Source organism: Phalacrocorax aristotelis, chromosome 5 (genome assembly GCF_949628215.1).
Source record: "Phalacrocorax aristotelis chromosome 5, bGulAri2.1, whole genome shotgun sequence".
Taxonomy (NCBI): Eukaryota; Metazoa; Chordata; class Aves; order Suliformes; family Phalacrocoracidae; genus Phalacrocorax; species Phalacrocorax aristotelis.
The window spans coordinates 11566470-11588669 of NC_134280.1; the positions used below are offsets into that span (position 1 = coordinate 11566470).

At 47.7% G+C, this 22200-nt stretch overlaps 1 protein-coding gene across 7 annotated transcripts in view; it reads left to right on the plus strand.

Moving 5' to 3' along the window:
• SLC12A8 (solute carrier family 12 member 8) overlaps positions 1–22200 on the plus strand; it is a 58771-nt gene that overhangs the window by 16170 nt on the left and 20401 nt on the right. For all 7 annotated transcript variants that reach the window (XM_075093003.1, XM_075093002.1, XM_075092998.1 and 4 more), the window contains 2 exons: positions 212–443; positions 18093–18206. In XM_075093003.1, the coding sequence (XP_074949104.1) occupies positions 212–443; positions 18093–18206 (346 nt within the window). The remainder of the gene's footprint in view (positions 1–211; positions 444–18092; positions 18207–22200) is intronic.

The window sequence follows — 22200 nt, forward strand, 5'->3', positions numbered from 1 at the left end:
TTCTCTGTTTGCCCGGGCAGTAAGTATGCTGCCTGGGCAGCGTGCTGGCTTACAGCAATGAAAGTCAGTACCTGTAGGCCAGAGTAACGTTTGAAGTTTTGTGACAGCAAATGTCTGTCTGTCTGAACAGAGCCTCCTGCAGCTCAGCATGGGGGCTGTCGATGGGGATCCCTTTTCTCCCACAGGGCACTCACAGAGCTCTGTCCTTCAGTGTGTAGCAGGTGCCATGTACATCACTGGCTTTGCGGAGGCCATCGCAGATATCCTGAGCCTCAGCAACATCTGGGCAGTGCGTGGGATCTCCCTGGCTGTCCTGCTGGGCCTGCTGGGGATCAACCTGGCCGGGGTAAAGTGGATCATCAGGCTCCAGCTCCTGCTGCTCTTCCTACTGGCCGTCTCAACGCTGGACTTTGTCATCGGGTCCTTTACACACCTTGATCCAGGTAAAACTGGGGATTTATCACTCCGGGGTCAGGAGGTATTAATTCCCCAGGGTTTTCTGCTTAGGTGTCTGTGAAGTTACACATCTGGGCAGAGGTGGAGTTCAGCTCTTCCAGACGTGTCCCCTGTCCTTTGCTACCGATCTTTTAGAGGCAACCCATAATTTTGTAAGGAGTAAGTATTTCCAGAGCATGACTGAAGATGCCTTATTAATTTAGGTGTTTAACCTCAGGAATCGAGCTCCCAATGTGTGTGATTGTTATGCTTTTATTGCACTTGGAGGTTTTTTACTACAGAGAGCGGCGGCGGCGGTGTTTGCAGTTGCTCTTTGTAGCCTTCTGCTGTCTAGCTCCATGTTAAGCATTGTGCCCATGAAAACAGGGGACTGTGACTATGCATTAAGGAGGTCTTGTCCCCAGAGACCCCTAGATCACTTAGACCCTGGCTGTGGTGAGCTGTGCCACCAGCACTGGCCCCGGGCTGCACACCGCTGGATTTGCTGCCCAGGGCCGTGTTGGGGAGCTGAGGAGGGAACTGGGTGGGCTGGGGCAGGTGACTGCAGGGGTATCAAGGAGCTGTGGTGCAAGTCTCCCCTGTTAACCTTCCCCAGCCTGTCTTCAGCCTGCAGTGGCAGCTCCAACTTGGGCAAGGCGGAGGTTCCAGGCTCCCACCTGCAGCCCTGCTTCCACCCCAGCCCCCCTTCCCCTCCCTTCATCCTCATCCCTGAGAGGTGTTTGCAGGGAAACACATCTCAAGACTCAGGAAGTTGTGTGTGGTGGAAAGGGTCCATCACTGCTGCAGCAGCCACTCCAGCAATAACAAAGTGTAATTAACTGAGTAAACAGAAGGTGTCACCTTTTTCTTGGCTTCCTCTGTGTCCAGCAGCACCTTAGGGGGTTGCAAGCGAGTTGCTAAAGTCGGTTTAAAGGAAAGATCTTCAGTTTTGATTTAGCTACGATTCAGCTTCCAAGTAGGGTGGCAGGAGATGAGTCACGTTAGGTGTTCATAGTGCCGATAGCACGGCTTCGTTTTCACAGTGCTGTGTTATTTTGTGCTGCTGGTACGGTGTACAAGGATGGTGTGGTGGGGGCAGAAGCTGCTGCACCAGCAGCTGCTCCTCTCTCAGAGAGAGCCTTGTGGAAAGGTGTTTGCATTTTGTATTTAGCATGTAAGAAATGCCCCAAATGAAAGGTGGTGAAACTCTCAGCAGATGCTTACAAACAAGAATGAAGTGAGGACAGTTGTGCTTGGTCTGGTGTGTTTTGCAGACCTGCCCCAAACAGCTGCATTTCATAGGAAGTTGTTTTCTAAAGGAAACGGGGGGGGGGGGGGGGGGGGGCCTGCGTTTCAGAGGAGACCTTTAATGTGGACCTAGAGACCTTTCTAATAGTAGAGAGAAAACAAATGCTGGGGTGAGAGCTGATGGTAGGAAAGCGAACATGGGACCAGGAGGAGAGAATTAGAGGAATACAAACGTCAGCAGGAAACATGCCCAAGTTGAGGTCAACGTAGTTGTCTTTGATTTCCTCCACTGCTGAGCACTATGCCATTTTCTTCTAACAGAAATTAGAGAAACGAAAGGAATGAGGCAGTTGAGCATTGCAGATGCTGCAGTTTAGCCATGGCTGGCTAAAGAGAGGAAGGGTTCCCGGGCATGGAAGAAGGTTGGCTGATGGTGGCTGGATCCAAGCCCCAAACACCAGTACCCCAGAGCAGTGCTGCCCATATGGTGGGACCTGCAGCCATCAGGCTTATTGGGGAGAGCTGTGGGTTTCTTTGCTATTACAGACGGCTTCCACATGAGAGAACGGTTTTGAGTCCAGGCTGAACAGTTGGTTCCTCCCAAGTCCTGCATTTCCCCAGAAGGCCTCTGAGTGGTGTGTCAGCACCAACGGTGAGCACTGGGCCTCAAGAAGCCTTCTGTCTTGCACGCTTTCTGCACAGCAGGGATGGATGCTTGTCTCCTGAGTGCAATTGGACCTGTCAGCAAAGCATCCCTCCCGCAAGGCAGCGCGGGAGGCTGCGGGTGGGATGTGCAGGTGTTGGTGAAGCTGCATCCTTGAGAGTTGGCTCATGGCAGTGGTGGGGTGTGGTGCATCTGAGCCCAGCACCTGGGGAAACATTTGAGACCCCCTCTTGGGGTGGGCAGTCAATTGATCAGCTCTCCACAGCCTTCATGTGTGTGCAGTTGATTTGGGTTTGGTTCTTCAGCTGCAGCGGTGACTGAGATGCAAAGGGCACCATGCCGGGAGAGCCATGGGAGAGGTAATTTGTGGGGACAGATCTGTGAGCTGGAAAGATTTCAGCTGACATCTTGCCTGGGTTGCTTCCTTGTTTTAGGACAGATTTAAGGGGTTTCAGCTTGCAGCATCAAGTCTGTCTCTGAACCTGTAAAATGGGCCTCGTGCAGTCATCCTGCCTTTCCTGCTCCTACCATGGCAGCCTTTTCCCTCACTTCACATTTCCAAGTGCTGCACACATACCAAAGGACTGCGCATCTGCCAAGCAGCAGTTATTTGGATTTAAATAATCTCCAGGAATGCCTGTCCATCTTGAAGGTCTTAAACGACTGCCTTTGTGTGGTTGCGCTGGGTGGAGTCCCCTGCTCTTCTCCCCATTCCCTCAGCTCACACCCAGGCACACACCAAATCGGATATTGTCCAAGCACTCACTCCCTTCCTGTGGTTTGCCTTTATTTTTAGTTTGAGGACGGAGCGTGTTTACACAAAAGGGGGCTTCTCAGCAGGGCTTCCCGCTGCTTTTTCTCCTTTTTTTTTTCCCCTCTTTATTGCTGTGGGTTGTTCCCACTCCGAGAGCCGGCCGGGCTCCTGCAGCCCAGAGCTGGGGCTGGAGGAGCTGAGTGGCTCCAGCAGGCAGGGAGTGCTCTGGGTCACTTGTCCAGATGCTGCAGACCCCACTGAGATTGCAGGCAGGCCTGCCTGCTCCCTGCCAGGCTGCGGCGTCCCTCTGCCTGGCCCCAAGGGCTTTTGCTCCTTTCCACAGGCTGCCTGCAGGGTGGGGTGGAACTGGCTGATTTTTTGGAGTTAATCCTAAATCCTCCCCTTGGCTCCAGATGGCGCTTCCCCTGGGAACAGGTCACGGTCCCAGGCTGGGATCTTGGTCAGGGCTGGGTAGCAAGGAGAGAGGCTCCTTGTGTGTCTCCAGCCCCTCACCTTAAAATTAGTCCCACCTCCAGAAATGGAGACTCCTGTGCTCCTTCCTTGGGACAGAGAACATCCTCATTCTCTTTCTCCCTAGTCACAGCTTACTGTTTTTACCAAACCTAATGCAGGTGAGCTGAAATCAGGCAGTGCTTGACTTCTTGACCCATAACCAAGACCCAGCGCTTGCTGCACAGCTCCGTGGTAGCAATGCAGGGTTTTCTTAGCTTGCATACATTTGTGTTTTAATTCTGGAGGTCCGTACCTCAAAATCAGCCTGAGTTATTTTTTGGGGAATGGCGAATGTAAAGGAGGGGATGCTTCTCCCATGTCCAGCTCCTCAGAACAGTATGTGAAACTTTTTGGCCTCTTCACGTCCTGAACGTTAGTCATGGAAAAAGAAGATAAGCCCGCTGTTAATGCCCACCCTTTTATTTTCCTAGCATATCTCTGCTAATTTTTGTGTAGGGTGACTCCCAAATACTCCCTTTCAATTAGGCGCCTGCTTTCCTGTTTTGACAGTGGCTCTCAGGTGCCCTGTTGAAGCAGAGCGGCTGTGGGAGTGCATCAAGGCGGGGGGTTACTGGGGGGAGAGCTGGTATTAATTTGATTGCGCATTGTGGGTGCGATGAAAGGAATCGCAACATGAGCAAAAGGGGCCTGACAACAGCCTCTTAAATGCCTGGGTGGAAAAAAAATAATTTTGTTGGGAATTCAATAACTGGAGGGTGGGGGCCTGACCCCTGGGAACCCCCAGGGCTGGGACTCCCGTCCTGCAGCAGATGGTACTACATGCCTGGGCTGAGCCCCTCTCCTCCCAGCTGGGCAACCTGGGTCGTTCATTCCCCAGGAACACGAGGAAGCTTGAAAGGCGTGTTGCTGTCGGGGTGCTTCTGCTTGGGATTATTTTCCACGCAAACGCGCATCCTTTGTGCCACCCACTTTGGCTTTAGCTTCCCGAAGCTGCTCGCACAGAGCCCAGAAGAACCGTTTATTATCCATACTTCTTCCTCTGAGGATGAGTCCTTTGGGGGATTCATCCCCCTCGGGCCTCCTGCAGCCGAGCCAGGGGAGCTGATGCTCTCCCATGGGTACCGCTGGTGAGGAGCTGTGGGAGAGGAGCTTCGCCTGGGGCTGCTCCAGCAGACAGGGCACCTGCAATTATTGAAGTGATTTATGTATATAAACAGTCTGGTGTTGTAAAGATCCCTCAAACGGTGCCTCGGGGGCTTTGATGGATTGAATTAATTAAATATATTCCCACATATTTAATATGACAGTGATCAAAGCATCCTAGTGGGGGACTTCTGCTTGGTCCTGGGTTGTTCTGTTTTATTTTTGGGCACGAGGGGTGTGCCCCAGTTTCATAAGAGAGGGTGCAGGAAGGATGTGTGTGTCAGAAGATGATCTGCAGCTAATCCCAGAGGCTTTATCCAGGCTGATTGCTGACTTCCTGGCCTGAGACACATCTGGAAACTGGCATCAAATTCCAAGCAGAAATCACTGAGTGAGCGGCAGCAGAAAAAAATCCCACTTTGCTACCGAACAAGGTAGACACCGTGGTGAATAAAAGCAGGACGCTGCTAATACGCTCTTTATTTATTAAAAAACATGGGATTGCTTTCTCCAGGTTTTTCCAATTATAGCGCATTGAATGGCCCTGACATCACTCTTGAGCCAGGGCCAGCCTATTCAACAGTCTGGCGAAGACATTTATTAACTGGTTACCTGCCAATTGTCTGGGCTAGGAGCTGCGGGACAGATGTGTTTTGAAAAGTGATAACATTGTTAGGGGCCTTATTTGGATAGTGAGAGGAAAGCTACACCACTCTGTCCAGGCTCTCTGAAGTAGGTATTTAAAGCAGTTTATTAAAAAAAAAAAAAAAATTAAAAAATGTTGAGATGTAATGTTGCTGTGTGGTTCCACTCCGCTGCCCTGTTTGTAGGTAGGTTTCCACAGTGTTTCCTCACTGGAGGACACTCAGCAGTGGTCTCGCCTGCTGGTAGATGCTTGGGGTGTCAGTACAGCTGCTGCTTGCCCGGGGCCAGGACTGGCATCTCTGTGCCCTCTCTCTGCTGAGGCCAGGCGGGATTTCCAAGCCCACCGCCCTGAAGTGTCTTCCAGGAGGCGGGTAAGGAGGAGGGGAGGAGTGCTCAGGGCCTGCGGTCTCTGCCCTCTTGCACCCACCGGGCTGCAATGGGGATGCCATGTGCATCTAACCTGCTCTTAAAAATTTCCAATGATGGATCCCCCACTGCATCCTTGGGGACCCTGCTCTAGTCACAGCAATCTCAGGGTAATCCTGCCTTCCTGCAGCCAAACCCACCACTCTGGGTCTCTCAAGGACTTGGGGACCAGCTGATGTCCTTCCTTTCTGCATTAAACCACCTTGCCTGGAAGATCTCTTGTGCTCCTCTTCAGTCTTCTCTAGGCTGTGCCATCCGAGCGGCCACGTGGAGCGTGGGAGTGAGCTGCTCTCTGCCACATGCTGCTGAGGAGGAGGATGGTCCTGGCCTCATCTGACACCCTAAAACGTGCCACTGCATGGTGCCATCAGAGCCAGGCCGGCCCAGGTCCATCCCTGGAGCAGGAGAGGGATGTTACAGGTTTGAACTTGCTTAATAGGTAATACTGCTCCTGATTTATACAGGAGATTTCGTACACAGTTGATTTAACCTTTAACTTCTTTGCTTTTTCCCTGTGAGGCAATGCTAAGCTTGTCTTCCTTGAGCTTGTAAATGAATCCTGAAATACCTCGGCTGGCTTTGTCCCCTGCTAGATGGTGCCTTCACATGGGCTTTCCCCACCCATTCCCCCCGTAAAACCTCCTGTGCAGGCTATGTATTTAGCAGCGACTTGTTTAGTGCTAGAGACCTAATAAAACTGACTGGCTCGAGGAGTATGTATATATCTCTCATCCCATAATCTCTCCATCTCTCCCTGTTGCTGTGTTTAAACGGGACAGCTTTATTTAATTGCACTGATTTTTTCCCCCTCTTTTTTTGGTGCAACTACATAATTGTTTTCAAATGATGGAGATATTTTACCTCCTCTTTTTTCATTCCCCCAGTGTTTAATTCCAGTCACAGTTCAGCTGTGCCCTGAATCAGCTTTCCTTATTTAGGGATTTAATTTATGAAGATAATTTCTAGATATTAGATTCTTTCTCCAGCTGCTTCACTTCTAGTTCGCATTCCTCCAATAGGCTAAAGAGAAAACTTTGTGTGGGACATGGGTCCCTATCTGCTGCTCATCATCTTCTCTGCTGGCTTGTGTTAACAATTTTTGGCCTTTTTTGGCTGTAGGTAAGAGATTTTAGCCTGGTTGTACCTTCACTGGCTTGGATGATGGCCCAGCGGTTCTTGCTGGTTTTCTTTTCTATTCAAAGGGGAAATGCATTTATTGAAAAATGTGATTTTGGTAGAGGAAATGTGTTCTCTGATTTAAACTGACTGCAATTAATAGTTTCAAACAAACAAAAACAGTTCTTTTAGGTGACAACATCTTGCTCAACCTTTCCAAATTTAGACACTGATTTGCAGTCTGAAATTAGACTTGAAGCTGAAGCTGTGTGTATTGTAGGGAGGATAATGAAAACCTCCCAAAAGTAAAATTAAACTATCGTTTTGGACACAGAATCAAAAAACTCAAAAAACATAATAGTTTTCTTTTGAAGTGCCATTGTCAACCTGATAATATATCTATAACTTGGAAGTACAGGATGCTCTAGTCATGAGTATGGCAGAAGACTCTGTAAACCATGGCAGGGTCTGATGAGTTATGTTACATTTTGTTTTAACTGCTTTCTTTTGAAAGATGGGGATTTGATTGACATGGATTGGGCTTTGTCCCAAGCAATATGCAGAGTAGCTCCGAGTTAGAAAGGAGGTCACTCCAGTGACTCCAAAGGATGTGTGTCATCGACATTGCTGCTCAGCTGCCATTCATTTTCCTCCAATTGTTGTGCCTTGACTCAGCCTAAATTCTGATTTCTCAAGGCTGGAGTTTTTCATCGGAGAAGTTCTGCAGAGCCTCCCACAAACAGGGGCTCTGGGCATGACTTCCAAGAAATACCACTCAATAATTAATAATAATATCCCATTGATGCAAACTATTTTCCTAGAAAAAGTATGAAGCAAGGGATGTTTTACTTCTCATCCTCTTTGAAATTAATAAAACCGTTTCCGCTCGCTGGTTTGAATACCGCTGAACAAGCCAGGTAGCGGATACCACATCAAAAACTAAAATAGTAATGGAAGGATTTTATATATTATGGCAAGTCTGGTGCTTAGCATTAAGTAATATAAAACATAAGTGGACTTTATAAAGTTGAAATACCCATGTTAATATCTCTTCCTTTTTTCTCCTAACCAAAATTTCAGATTTTCCACCTGCAGAACATATCATTTTTTTTGGCTTTTTTTCAAAAAAAAATTAAACCCCACCAACCTGTAGAGACAGAATAAGTGCCAAACAGCTGTACTAGCTAATTTCGCAGGCACATTCCTGAGTTTTCCTTTATTTAACCAGTGCCAAAGCGCTGGGCTTTCATGATGAGAAGCTGCCCATGTGGGCACTTTTGGGCTCTGTGTTTGCTTTTGTGTATGCCAGTGGTTTTCCACTTCGTCCGTCCGTCCGAGAAGCTGAGGTGGATATAAAGCAGGCACATGGGGAGCTGGGCAGAAATTAGCGTTTCCGCCCAGCCAGCCCGGTCCCACAGGAGATGTGATGTGGCTGGGGAGAGCTCGGGGACCATATGCTGCTTCACAATCTGAGAGAGGTGACAGCATCCTGCAAGTGGTGATTGCCCCATTAGCTAAATACAAATGTCAGAGACAGATTTAAGCAGCTCCCTTTGTTTATTCTGGCTTTTGTGCTATTTTTAGCTATTAGCCAACACCCATTTTTGCAGGTCTGTTGGCTTTAGAGAGAGGAGGATGCTTGTGACCTGATGGCTCTCATGGCTGGGATGCTCCACGAGGAGATCAGGGATGGAGGAGAGTGCATTTACCAGGGATACGTTTACGGGGGGGGAGGGGGGATGATGTGAATACTTGGTTTGTCTCATCTGCAATGGACTGATGGTCCCCAAGAGAGCTTTTTGCAGGTTTGCTCAAACAGATCATCCCCCAGTGCTTCTGCTCTAGGCTTTCTTGCTTGCTCGAGGGTTTTCAGTGCACACATCCCACGTCCCTCCCGTAACATGGCAGACCATTGCACCGAATGCCGAAACACTGAGCAACTTGAGAAGAGGTTACCTTCTGTGTCCAGAGACTTCAGGGAAGAGTAAGACAAGTGAATGCTTCCCCTTGGCAGTTCTGTCAGTCTCCACGCTTGCTAATTTCTCTGCTCAGCTGAGAAAATTTTATGCACGGGGGTGTTTCATTGCCCTGCAGCGAGGTTGCTGGCAGCTGTTGACGTGATGCCTGTCTCCATGCTGGCATTCAAAGCATGAGCTAAATACCCCATTTTCATCCTTGCTGGTGGTGGCCCGGATGGACAGGTGTGGTGGAGGGTGTTTTTTGGGAGAGGGTTAATGGTGGGATCCCTCAGAGCCCATGGCGGCAGGAAGCTGTATTGTGTCTTGACTTTAAACAGGAGGTTTGGGAGATCAGCTCTGGAGCAGAAAATGGGCTCGGGAGGAACAAACACTCACTGCTTCAGAAGGGCGGCGATTTCCTTTCGGGTAAACACGTCATTAATCTCAGGGAGCACATTCTTTTCCATCAAAAGATAAGGGATTCGAGTTGCCTTTCTCAGGGCTTGGCCTTTTTAGATTGTTTTAACTGTGGCTTTCACTCCTTCAATTACAGACTTGTAATCTCTCATTTTGGGTTTACTGGGCTTATTAAGGGTGCAGAGAAAGTCTTGGGCAAGGGAACTCCTTTCCTTCTTTCTTTAAAATTGCTCTGATCCTTCTCCTCCCACTCCCTCTTGCCAATTTTTTTTTTTCACTAAAACCTGTCTATTTTTTGCTACTTGCAGCTCTGACAAATTTGAAACATAAGTGTGCTGTTTGTCCTAATTTGTGAAACCATCTCCCTGGTACTAATGATAAAATAGCTTATTTGTTCACACCAAGTGGAAAAATAGCAATGGGCTCCTTTCCCCAACCTGGACTGCCTCTTGCTGCTCAGCTTTGGTCTGGCATTTTTGAGGATGCCACTTGCTGTGGCCATCGAGGCGTGGGGAGATGCTGGCTATGGCACCCAGCGCCTAATTTTCAGCTAGCACCATCCTGCCACACGGGGAGACAGCAGCCGCTAAGCTGCTGCTTTTGCTCCTGCTGCCTGTGGCTCGGGGTCTGTGATCACTCTGACCTCTTTTGATAGCAAATGTATTTAACTGGGATTTGGGGATGAAAATACAGAGGGAATTTAGTCCCTTCCCATTCTTACCTCCTCTTCCCAGTACTTTGTGCTTAGGGCTGCCGGCAGTGGCATGGGTTAGGGTGGAGTAGAGCAGGAGCCCGGGACCTCCTGCATCCCTGGCAGCTTGAGCAGATGCTCTGCAGTTTTTCTGCACTGATCTGTCAGCGTGGCCATGTGCCGTTGTGTTAATTGTGTAATAGCTGCATTTTTATCACTGCATAATCATTGACCTGCATGTAGTCAGCACAAAAATTCCTCTCTATTTTTGCCCTTGCCTAGTTTAAGACTCCCAAAGCATAAGTACTGAAGCTGTGGGAGCTGTCAGCAGGTAGGACGTGGCCCTGAGGACTGAGATGAACCCAAGGCATGACGTCATGTGTGGCATATGGAAGGTGAATCTGCAGGGATAGGTATCAGAAGCCTTGTGTTTGCTCTTTTCCATCTGGACTGGTCTGCACATGCTGCTGCCCACAGGCCCAGCGTAGGGTAGACGTGCTCCTGGCTTGTAGGAGATGTGCAGTGATTCCTGCTCACATGGCACATGTGTTGCACTGGGGCTGCTGAAAAGGGCAACCCAGGTTTGGTGAATGTGATCCCCTGGGTAGATGAGTCCAGCGGTAGCTGTCAGGAGACAGGGGCATCCATCTCTTCAGTCCATCCCATCCTCCTCCAGCTCTGCTTCCTGCAGCTCTCTTTTCCTTCTGTTTCTTCCCAGTCTTCCAGCCAAACCTGTATATCCAAAGATGAAGCAGGAGATGTCCTGGAAGGTGTTAAAACATTTGTGTATCCCCTTACAAGTTCAGCAAAGGTTATGTTCATTCTCTGTACCTGCCAAGTGCAGCTCTGCCTCTTAATGCACTTTGTTTTCATGACTCACTGGTTCCCCATCTCTTAGAGGACTGGGACTTTCTGGTGAAAATCTGTTCATGCATCTGTCAGGCTGAGCAAGCAAGTTGAGCAGTGGACTGGTAGCACCGTAAAACCGCCATACTGTCCTCTGTCCACCTCCAGCACTGCTTCCCTCTCACCATTTTCCTTCCCAACCATCCCATGTTTTTCTCATGCTTCTCTGCCTCCCCCTGCCCTGTACCAGGCTGGCAGTGTGGGAGTAGTGATGGTGGTGTTGGACTTTCCTGGCAAAGAGGACCTCAGGAGCTGGAGCTGGACAGTTGTAAAGACACGGCGGCAGAAGCGGCCTGGCCTTGGAAAAGCATTGGAAGTGTGATTGTTAATGCCAGTGTTAAACAAGCCCAAACACAGGAAGTGAAGCGTGTGCGCGGAGGGATGTGGAGGGATGGGGCTTGTGACTGCACCGCTTTGATTTATTTTTTATTCTGTTGGGAAAGGTGATTCAAGTGTTATTCATCACCCCAGTGCTTTCTTCATGCCTCTTTCATGATGCCAATCTGAAGGAGATTGGCACCATTTTCAGTGCACCATTTTCAGTGACCTTCCTTGGGTGTGCTGTGTGCATTGCTGGGCTGTGGTTGCAGTCAGCTGGACCCACATTATTCTCTGGCATGTGTGAGTACCCCCATTGCTGGGGAAGCCCATAGCCATCTGGAGCATGACTGTGTTGGCGCAGAGCATTGTTCAGAGGTGTTGTGTCAGATGATCCTGTGCTGCTTGTTGCCTCAAATTAAATTTCAGTATTTGCATAGTGTGGGAGCACCAGAAAGATAAGATGACCATGGGGTTTGAACAGCATTCGTGGGTTTGCATCCATCTCTTCACATCCACGGTTTCTATGTGGATGGTTAATCCTGTGTATCTGCAGTTGCACACTGAGATGCTGAAAAACCTATTGCTGGTGGTGGTTTGGCATAAAAATGATGTTTCTTTAAAGCCAGGCATGCCTGACTTCCCCTTGGCAAGTGAAGATGCTGTTCTTGTGTGATAGGCTATCTGTAGTAAGTATGTTTCGGTGAGTTTGGTGACCATCCATGGATGAACAACTTCTGCAGTCAGGGGAAGAATTAGTATTGCAAGGGCTTTTGGAGAGAAAATTTCACTCCTTCCCTGATGTAGAGCACTTTGATCTATGTCAAAATTAAGTTGGTTTAGGCCACCCAGCAGTCATCTGATAGACCACAACTTCTGAGAGTTACCAACTTGTCAGGCCTTGACCTGCTCACTGGCAAGTTAATAGCTCAGAAGTCCTGGGCTTGTACCTTCCCCTTGGCTAAGAGTTTGGAGGAAGAAAATGCAAGCATGTGGCTGGTGAGGAGTGAAACTTTATCTTACTGCAGAGATGTGTGTTCAAGTGAGCATGGCAGCTGTGGGACCAGGTTGTGAGGACCATTCCTGTTTTCTCCACACTGGTGTGTCTGGGTATCTCCAGCACCTGCACCAAGTCCTCGCTGTGGGCGTGAGCTTGGACTGGTGTCCAAAGTGAATGACTGGATTTTGGAGCTTATGCCAGAAGGGTTTAGAGATGGAAGAAGAAATGGGAAAGAGAGAGAAAGGAGGTAATTATGCCAAGGATATATAATTATTCTTTGGCTCTTCATGTCATACATCACACAGGATCCTGAAAATGCTGGGGTCAGACCTGGGAAATGTGCTGTAAGACAAACACTTCCAGCTGTTCCTCTGAAAGCAAATCTCAGCAAGTACCTTCCAGGCGGGAATGTGTGGGCTTACTTATTTAGGAAAAAAAAAAAAACAAAAATCACCATTTCAAGCCTTCAGCATTCACCTTCATAATTAAAATCTCTAATCACAAGCAGAGTGCAATACGTGACCGTCTTCTGGGACCTGTTTCTTAAGGTGGTTTTCCATTTTTGCATTATTTAGCCCCTGCCTCAGTGCCAGGGTTTACTTAACCTTAAGTTTGTGAACAGGCTTATTGAATTTGGCCAAGACTTGACTAATCTGTAATGAGCTCCAGGTTGCCTGGAACTTGGCAGAGCCATTGTCCTCTGTGCCGTTGCATAATGGCCTGACCCTACATAACCAAGGCTTCGTCTCACACCCCGTCTCCAACCTCCTTGAGTCCTGCTTCAGAACCCCCGGCTTCACGGAGGAGGTGCCCTGCTAAGGGGTGTCCTGAGTGCTGAAAACCTCCTCGGCTGCTTTCATCCTCTTCCACAGGGCAAGAGGCGGGAGAAAGTGCAAGAAAACTCAAACGTGGAAACCAGCTGGGGCAGAGGGGGGATGCAGCAGTGGCAGTCAGGTGAAAGCTGGTACCTCCTCCCAAACATCTGTGGTGACCGAGGGGACATGAGAATCCTGCCACCTTCCTCTTCCTCTTCTGCCTGCATCGGGCTGGTGTGCAGCCTGCTATGGTCCCCCTGCACTTGTGAATGAAGGATGCTCATCCTGGAAGCTCTTCCATTTGAAACTTGCTAGGTGGTTTTTATTGTTTATTACATCATTTTAATAGGGGCAACTGGAAGGGCTTAATTTGTCAAAAATCACAGGAATAATTCAGATATTGCCCTACATCAGTTTTTTTTCTGTTTGTTTACTTCAACTCAGCCCTTTGAGAAGCCCATTATTTGCCTGCTCCTTATCGAGTATCCAATGATGAAAAAAATTGTTACCACTCTTTATTGTGCATTTTGCGTAAGGCTGACATGCACAGAGAAGGAACCAGATTCTTTTCCTTCTAGCGTGACACTGGGAAGATTGTTTATAGCACTTCAGCTCCAGCCTTCTACAACCCAACTGAGAGCAGGATCATTAAAGGCAGGATTTAGAGGTTGTGGGGTTGCATAAATTAATTGAAAGCAAAATTTGTCAGACAAGCATTTTGTAATAAGTGAGGAGGGAGGAATCTGGCTTGGATCTCATGTACCCAGCAGTAAGCTGGAGGAAAAGATCCTTTTACCAAAAAAAAAAAAAAAAGAAAAAGATCTTGCCTTGTTTGGAGATCACAGAGCCAAATATAGACCCTATCGCATTTCCTTCCCTCCTCCTTCCGAAGCTTGTCCTTTTGAAGTGCACTTTCAATGGGATGTGGATAATTGACTCTGTGAACAACCGACCGAGTGCTCTGTTGGTTTAACCGATTGGTCTCAGTTGCTGATTCCTGTTTTGTTTTGGATGATTTTCAGCCCAATTGCCCCGTCAGCTACAATTAGTCCCATTAATATGACAGCTGAAAGGTCACAGATGACTCGCTCCGGTCACAGGCATGAGGGCAGCCAGGAGATGCTCACAGCGTGTTGTTCTTAGCTCCGTGGTTGCATGCCAATAGCTTGCTTAAATTGACGGCGATTGCAAATCCTGGTGTAAAACCGACCAAAAGGGACGTGAGATTTGCTTTATGGGAGGGTGACTGAGGAATGAGGTTGCAATTACAAGGAACGTTTGGATGACTTTTTCTTTAATTAGACAAGAAAGCTCCTGGTCCTGTATAAAGGGGAAACGTGGAATGGCTGGGCTTCCTCTCGCCTGCCAGAGCCGCGAGGAAAGGAAGCAGAAGTGGAATAGCGTTGTAGGTGCATCCTGTGTCTCTTTCAACAAATCCACGGCTGTCATTTTCTGTGGTTCCGGTGATATCTGCTATGGTTTCGGGCTTTGTCTCTTCCACCCAGGATTTACATTTAGGGGAATAAAGTAGGAAAGGGAACAGAATATGAATGGTGGAGCACAAGGGATCTTTTGGCTTCTTAAGATTAATAGGGATCAGATGCACACAGGTGCAGGTCAGATGTCAGACTTAGGGGTCTGATGGTCTCTCTTTGGCCATGGTATGGCCAAAAGTATCACAGAAGGCATAGTCTGGTTGTACACTTGGCCTTTTGTATGAGAAAGGAGACATAAGGCACCCAAAGTGCCTGGATCAACCCATCGTTGAATTATATAGCCCCCAAACCTGGTTGGAAGACCCTGGTTGGAAATGGTTCACTTGCAAAGCAGGATGCTGTGCCTGGTGAGGTTCTGCAAGGGTCTGGTTTTGGTTTGGTGGTGTTTGGTATTTTCCTTAACTGCTGGAATGATGGAAAAGCAAATGTGCATATCCAATTTGCAGATGACCCTCAACTGGGAAGGGCTCACAGAAGCCTGGCTGAGAGGGTCGGACTTCCAGATGACCTCGCACAAGCTGGGGAAGTGGTGTGAAAGGACAATTTGTGGTTTGAAGAAGACAAAGTTTTACAGCCTGGCGGAAGCCATCAACTGTGCCAGTGCAGGATGGGGACTGTTTCCAGTAGGTGAAAGGATGCTATTAAAAAATGCAAATACATTATGGATCAAGCAAGAAATAGCATCATGAGCTTCAAACAGGGTGATTTTGGTTAGACAGTAGGGGAAACCTAAATGATAAAGACAGGAAAATATGAGAGTAAACTATCAAGAGAGGCTTTACAGGAGGTTAAGGAGATTTTAAGGAGGATTGGTGGGGCAAACTTTTGTCAAGAGTGGTGTAGATATATTTTATGCTGTTGCTGTGAAGCACAGGTGGGAGATGATCTGCAGATCTGCTTGGGGCAAGATGAATATTTTCCCCGCTCCTTTTGTTTTACTAATGAACTATTACCATTTCTATGAGGAGGAGGACATACTTTGTGAAAAATCCCTTGTCCAGGAACTGAATTTTTCCTCGAGCAGTTTGGTGGAAGCTTTGCAGCCAGCCCATGTGCTGTGCCATCATGGGCATGACTTCCAGCTGAAGGGGCCCAGGTCTGGCCTTGCAGAAGCATACAGCCTACACCGCCCCCCCACCCTTATTTCTTCAGAAGCTGCAGTTTCTGCAGACATCTGTGAGCTCCAGAGGTCAGTGTGTTGCGCTCAGCTTATTCCCTTTAAATCTCATCTGGGACTTGTTCCTAGTGAAGATAGCTGGTGCTTTTAAAAAGCCTAGCTGCAGGAGACCTCTTTCTATCAGTGTGTTTCCATCCATGTTTGGGCAACACAATGAATGCAGATGTAGTAGGAAACTTCTGATTATCCATAGGATTTTTCTGTGGCAACTTCAAAGCTCTGTGGTTAGTTATATTCTGAGGCTTTAAATGGATATGTCTTGTGTTCAGAGCTCTGATTTAATTTTCCGGTTAATCTATTGTCCAAACATCATTAATGTTGTCTTTGAGGCATGGGGCAGCTTTGATAGAGTCTTTTTTTTTATTTCTGGTCATCACCCTGTGCAGCCATAAACAACATCCTGCCTGCTAATGAGAAAATTCAAGTTAGTGCAGTCACATGTCTTGTGGTAATAGATTGTAGTGGCAGGAGGAAAAAAGGAATTGACTTTGCTCACCTCCCACCACCAGCACAAGCATTTGGATTACTGACAGGGAGAAGAAGTTTCCACAGATTAAGATACTCCATTAAAAAGCAGTGTTGTCTGTTGAAAATGAAATTATTAATGTCATAGACGTTGGAAGGGACCTCTGGAGATCATCTTGTCCAACCCCCCTGCTTGAGCAGGCACACCCAGAGCGGGGGGCACAGGCCAGGTGGGGTTTGAATGTCGCCAGGGAAGGGACTCCACAGCCTCCCTGGGCAGCCTGTGCCACTGCTCCGGCACCCTCACAGTAAAGTTTTTCCTCATGTCAAGTGGAACTTCCTGTGTTTCAACTTGTGCCCATTGCCCCTTGTCCTGTCATTGGGCACTACTGAAAAGAGCCCGGCCCCATCGTCTTGACACCTACCCTTCAGATATTGATAAGTACTGATGAAATCCCCCCTCAGTCTTCTCTTCTCCAGGCTGAACAAACCCAGGTCTCTCAGCCTTTCCTCAGAAGGGAGATGCTCCAGTCCCCTGATCATCTTCGTAGCTCTCTGCTGGACTTGCTCTAGTATTTCCCTGTCCTTCTTGAACTGGGGAGCCCAGAACTGTACACAGTACTCCAGATGTGGCCTCACGAGGGTGGAGTAGAGGGGGAGGATAAATTACCTCGACCTGCTGGCCACACTCCGTTTTATGCACCCCAGCATACCGTCAGCCTTGTTGGCCACAAGGGCAAGAAGAATTCTTTAACCTGCTTTCATGAGTTATCTTTTCTACCTATAAGCATCTAAAACTTTTCCAAGTTAATGCCCTGCCAGCCCATCAGCTGTTGGGCTCAACAATTCCGAACAAAACCAGGTTTGTGGAAGAGCTTGACCTGGCCTTCCAGAGTGAAGTGAGGGAGCAGGATTCTCCATTACATACCCAGTAAATTAGTTGTGTGACATTGATATTCTACCCATTGCTTTCCCTTCTCTCCCATCTTCTGTAAAACTTTTTGTTTGGAAAGTAAAACTTGTGTGTGTACAACCTTGGAAAGACTTGGCAGAAGTCAGTGTGCGGAGCAGAGTACAGCCCAAGGTCTTGGCATTTGCTCCTTGTTGCGCTGTGATAAACATCTGCAGAAGATTTGGGGGGGGAGAGAGCGGGTGGGGGGTCTGGTCGTGATGCATAGACCTGTGTTTAGCCCTGTTTTGGAGACGATAACAGCAACAGGAGGGCAGTGGCATCAGGAGGCCAAGTGCACAACACAGCAGTGGGCAGTTTTAGAGCACCTTATTCCTTATCCACTGGGAAACCCATCCTGTAGGGGACAGCTCACCCTGCAACAAACTGGCTTTATTGGCTCTGGGCTCATTGGTAACCAGTGTATAAAATGGGTGTGTTGGTAGCAGCTTCACAGCACGGGCATATCTCAGGTCTTGTCTGCAGGAGCTTGACTGGCAGAAACACAGAATGGGCATGCAGCGTGAGGGCTTGCTCAGGTATGCATTTGTCTTATGGCAGCATAATTTTGCTCTCTTTGGGAAGAGGATTAAAGTGACATGGATAATTGAGTATAAAATTAGGTGATCCCTGCAGCCAGTTTTCCTCCATGGACAGGTTTTACAGGAAGATGTCCTGCTTGCTCACGGACGGGACTTGATACGATCCGTGTTCTGACTTGGTGAGAGCCACCCAGCCTGGTGGTACCTCTTGACATGCTGGCCTGCACTGCTGCACCTTTCCCTGGCATTTGCACCCTTGTAACCACACTGACCTCTTCTCTGCCTTCTCCCCCCACCAAATAAGTCGACATTCATCCTCTCAAACTATCCCTGGTAACAGCTGCTGCTGTTGCATGTGTTTAGGGGATGGGTGGTCGCTGAGAGCAGGCTGGAGGGTCTCCTCTGGTCCCTGTAGTTTCTGAGTTTCTCTTCTCACCCTCGGTGTCTTTGCAGAGAGCGGCTTTGTCGGCTACTCCGAAGAGCTTATGTTCAACAACACGCTGCCGGACTACAGCCAGGGGGAGTCCTTCTTCAGTGTTTTTGGAGTGTTTTTCCCAGCTGCCACAGGTGCCGTAAATTTTATCCTCCCCCTCTTTCCCTCTACAGTCACATCTCGGAGGTGAGCAGAAGCATCTCAAATTTTGCACGCCCCTGGCCTGTTCACTTGAATGCATTCTTCTGTCTCTCTCTGCTGCTGGTCAACTCTGTGGGTTGGCATGGTGGTGTAAATCCCTCCCTGCCAACAACGCTCAGCTGCTGATCTTTGCCAATAGTGTGAGGCCAAAGGTATCAAGCCTTTTTAAAAGTGCTGATCATGATTTATCTTATTAGATAAGCCTTATGACTTGATTGCACTGGGATGGTAGGAAGAGTACAGGAGGGCTTTCCCTCTATCCTTACTGCAGACAGGTGGCCAAGCTGGGCTGATGCCATCGCTCATGATACCGACCCACCGCTCTCTGCATGACGTCACGGATGCATCTTTGCATGTCAGCAGAGCTCACGTTTATGAGCTTCATTGGATGCTTTCCTATTACTTATTCCCTTAAATTACCAGGAAGATCCATGTCCCCTTTCCAAAGCTGGCAGTCTCCAGTGGGAATGAAATAAGTATCAATTGGAGTTACAATACCTTTAGTTGATACTGAGTTTTAAAAGCTATAAAAGGTACCGATTATAAGCAGTTTCCTTAGCAATGAATCCTTGGATTACAGAATGAATTTTCAGAGGATTAGCTCTAAGCAACTCACTGGAAGTTGTTCACAGAATTGCTGTGGTCCAGGGAGGCAAACTAAAGGGTTTTGTGAAACAGATGGGACTGGAGGAATGGCCTGGTAGCAGAAGTTGTCACTTTGTCAGGTGCACCTAGTGCAGGACTTAAAATTGTCCATTGAAATCCTCTCTCCCATCTTATCAGGCTGGCTATTGCCTCTGTGTAGACTTCCTCCTGGAAAACCTACCTGCCTAAACTATTGGCATCATGGAGAAGTTGGCTTCTGCCCTCTTTTTTTGTCGTTTCCGCCTTGCCCAAGCAAGTCCCCCAGCCAAAGGAAGAGACCTTCCTCATGAGCCCTGCTTCTGATGCAGGAAAGTAGGGTTTTTTCCAGCTCCCTGGTTATAGAAGAAGAAATAGTGATGACAAAGCTGTGTAGAAAATTACCGTGATTAACCATATTAAATGGTTCTTCATCACTGCTAATGCTTGGCTGCTAGGAAGAAGGCCAAAGCTAATAGATATAATTTATTTAAAGCTCTGGCAGCCTGTTGCTTTGTTAGCTAGCAGTAGTAATACCAGAAGTAATGTTAAACATTCTCTGAAAATATAGTTTGGGCTGACGTATAATTACTTCGGTTGCTGCACAGCTTTTTCATGCATTCATTTTAATTGCTTGGTTATTTACAGGGTTTAAATTTTCCTTTGGAGTGGTGGTACCATATAACATTGCTATTGCTCCTGTTACTGCTGTTTGTAGCACTGCGGAGTTCAGGAGCCTCATAAAACATAGGGTTGTGTTCAGTGCTCTACATGGAAGAAATTGTGATCTAATTAAGAAATCTTTAGGGTGGGAGTCAAGACTTCTCTGTTGCAGATCACAAATGGGGAGCGCAGTGCAACTTCAGAAGTGCTGGGAATAAAGGTCACGTCTCCTAGGGCTGGGGCAGTGAGCGTGTGCCACGGTTCCCCCACGTCCTGCCTGACCCGTGCTGGCTTAGCTTGCTGCCTTCCCCACGATGGGGGTGAGATGCCAGGGCTGCAAAGGGGACCCCAGGTTTCTCGGGGTCCCACGTGCTGGAGCAGAGCTGCTTCCCACCGCATTGCAGGCACTGTCTGGGCACAGCCTGAGCATGCCAGCAGGACAGGCAGTCCATGAGATTGGAGATGACATGTCAGGGATGGGTTTGGCAGTGGCATTAATAGCAGGCTGGAGAGATGCGATAGGGTTGCCAAGTACCTCCGATGCAGGGACGCAGCCTGATGCAGATTGCAAGTGAGTGGCAGCATCAGTCCCCAGCACCTCTGCACGAAAAGGAGTGGTGGGGATGTCCAAACGTCAGTCCTAGGCTGTCACCTCCAGCCTGTGCTCCTGCTCCTGCCACTGCCCAGCATCATCCCCAAGTGCTACTTGCCTATGCTGGGATGCCTGCGGTGACCTGGCTGAAGCACTGGAAGCAAAATCCTTTGTGTTAAGATGCATCAGAAGTTTGGGGAGAATTTCAGCAAAGCGGTATGTTGTTTAGTTTTGAGGGGTTACTTTGAGCCAGTTTAAAACCTTTCTGTGACCCACAGCAATATTCTGTTTATCTTTTAATAATAAACCTTGTGTTTTCTCTTCTTAATTTCTAGCATATGCTAGTTTACAATCTAAGATGCTGTTTTGATAACAAAGTTTTTTTAAAAAAAATGTTTAGGAAATTGTGAAATGAGATGTTTGGGTCTTTCTGAGATTAAAAGTTCACCTTTGAAGTGAAATTATTTTGATCTCTTCAGAATAAGATCTTTATTCATCCTCCAGAATGGTTATCTAAATTCAATTGGCTTAAGTTTGGTCTCTGGGATGCATGGAAAAGTGGTTTTAAGTTGCCCATTTCTGCTAGAAATAGCAGTGAAACTGAAACTGCAGAAATGCAGGCTGGTAAGCCAAGAGGGGCAGCTGCTTCAGGAAGGGAGAGCTGGACCTGTGGGGAGAGCCTCACTGGGACTGAATGAGCAGGAGGAGCCACTGCCTTGGCCAGGCCACTGTGGCCAAGGATGGTTGTCCCAGCTTTTCATAGACTGGTAGTAGCATGCTGCCTTCTATGAGCATCCTCCTTTGATTGTTCTGCTGCAGGTTTTCTCTGTTTCTCTGTATTTTATTGGTACGACTCCAGCAAGTTATCCCGATTTTACAGTTGAGTGGTGTTAAGCAGAGGCTGGTCCATTTGCTTCCTTGGTAATAGCAGTTTAAACCATTTCAGCTGGATGTGCAGCGCAGCTGACCTTATTCCCCCAAGTTTGTCATTTAACAATAGGGAAGTAACTGAGCGATCCAAAACATACATCTAGAGCTGGCCTAAATGGAAGTGCACGGGCACAGAAGACTCAGACTTGCTGGCTTCAATCAAAAAGACTGATATACTTGCTACAGAAGATGTGAGCGTACCCCTGTATAGATTCTGCGCAATAACTAGATGGTTTTTTGCACGTTTATAAATACCTTCTTTATGCACATGTTTTGCTGCCACATTGTGATACACAAACACCCAGCTCCCCATCTAACTAGGGCTTCACACTGGAAAGGAGTCTTGGGAGCTGCGTGCCCGTGTTCAACTCCTAGGACTGCACAGCAACAGTAGCAGCAGCCATGCAACCATCAGTGCAGCTTTAAAATGAAGTTAAATATCGTTTCTGTTGTGCAGAGAATGTTTTCCTTTTTCTGCTAAATCCCTAAGGTTTTCTGTCTAATGAAAGAAGTGTGTTGTCATGTGATACAAGAAAGTAAGACGACGTTTGAAGTGGCGTTAGTGGAAAATATCATCGTGCTGAAACCGGTCCTGTAATAAACCGTATTTGGCACTTGGAAAATGACAGCAAATAGATTTAGAAGTTCTGGGCTAAGTTATCAGATGAGGTAAACTGGCACAACTCCATTGAAGAGTATGGAGAGGTGCCATCTTACATCAGTGGAGAATTCGGCCCTTTTAAAAAATTAGCTAAAGTTCTTATCTAAGATTTTCCATTCTTCATCTCTTGGGTGAAGGAAAAAAAAACCTTTATACTTTATAATAAATTTGTTGGGAAATGCAATGGGTGTTGGCAAGCAATCATATCTACAGTTATAAACCATAGCTGGTAGAGTTGAAGCTGGAGCTGGTTGAGCTGGTGGTGGTGTCTAATGTACAATGTAGGTGGTCCCCTCGTGCACGTATCCACTGCCTGGATGATGCCCAGGACAGGATTACGCTGGGAATAGCAGCAATGTACAGACTGTCTCAGCCATAATTTCCTGGCTGAGTTGACCGTGTTTTCATGCTTCCTTGTCCAGAAGCTTTGTCATTATCTGCTGCTCTCTGAGATAATAAC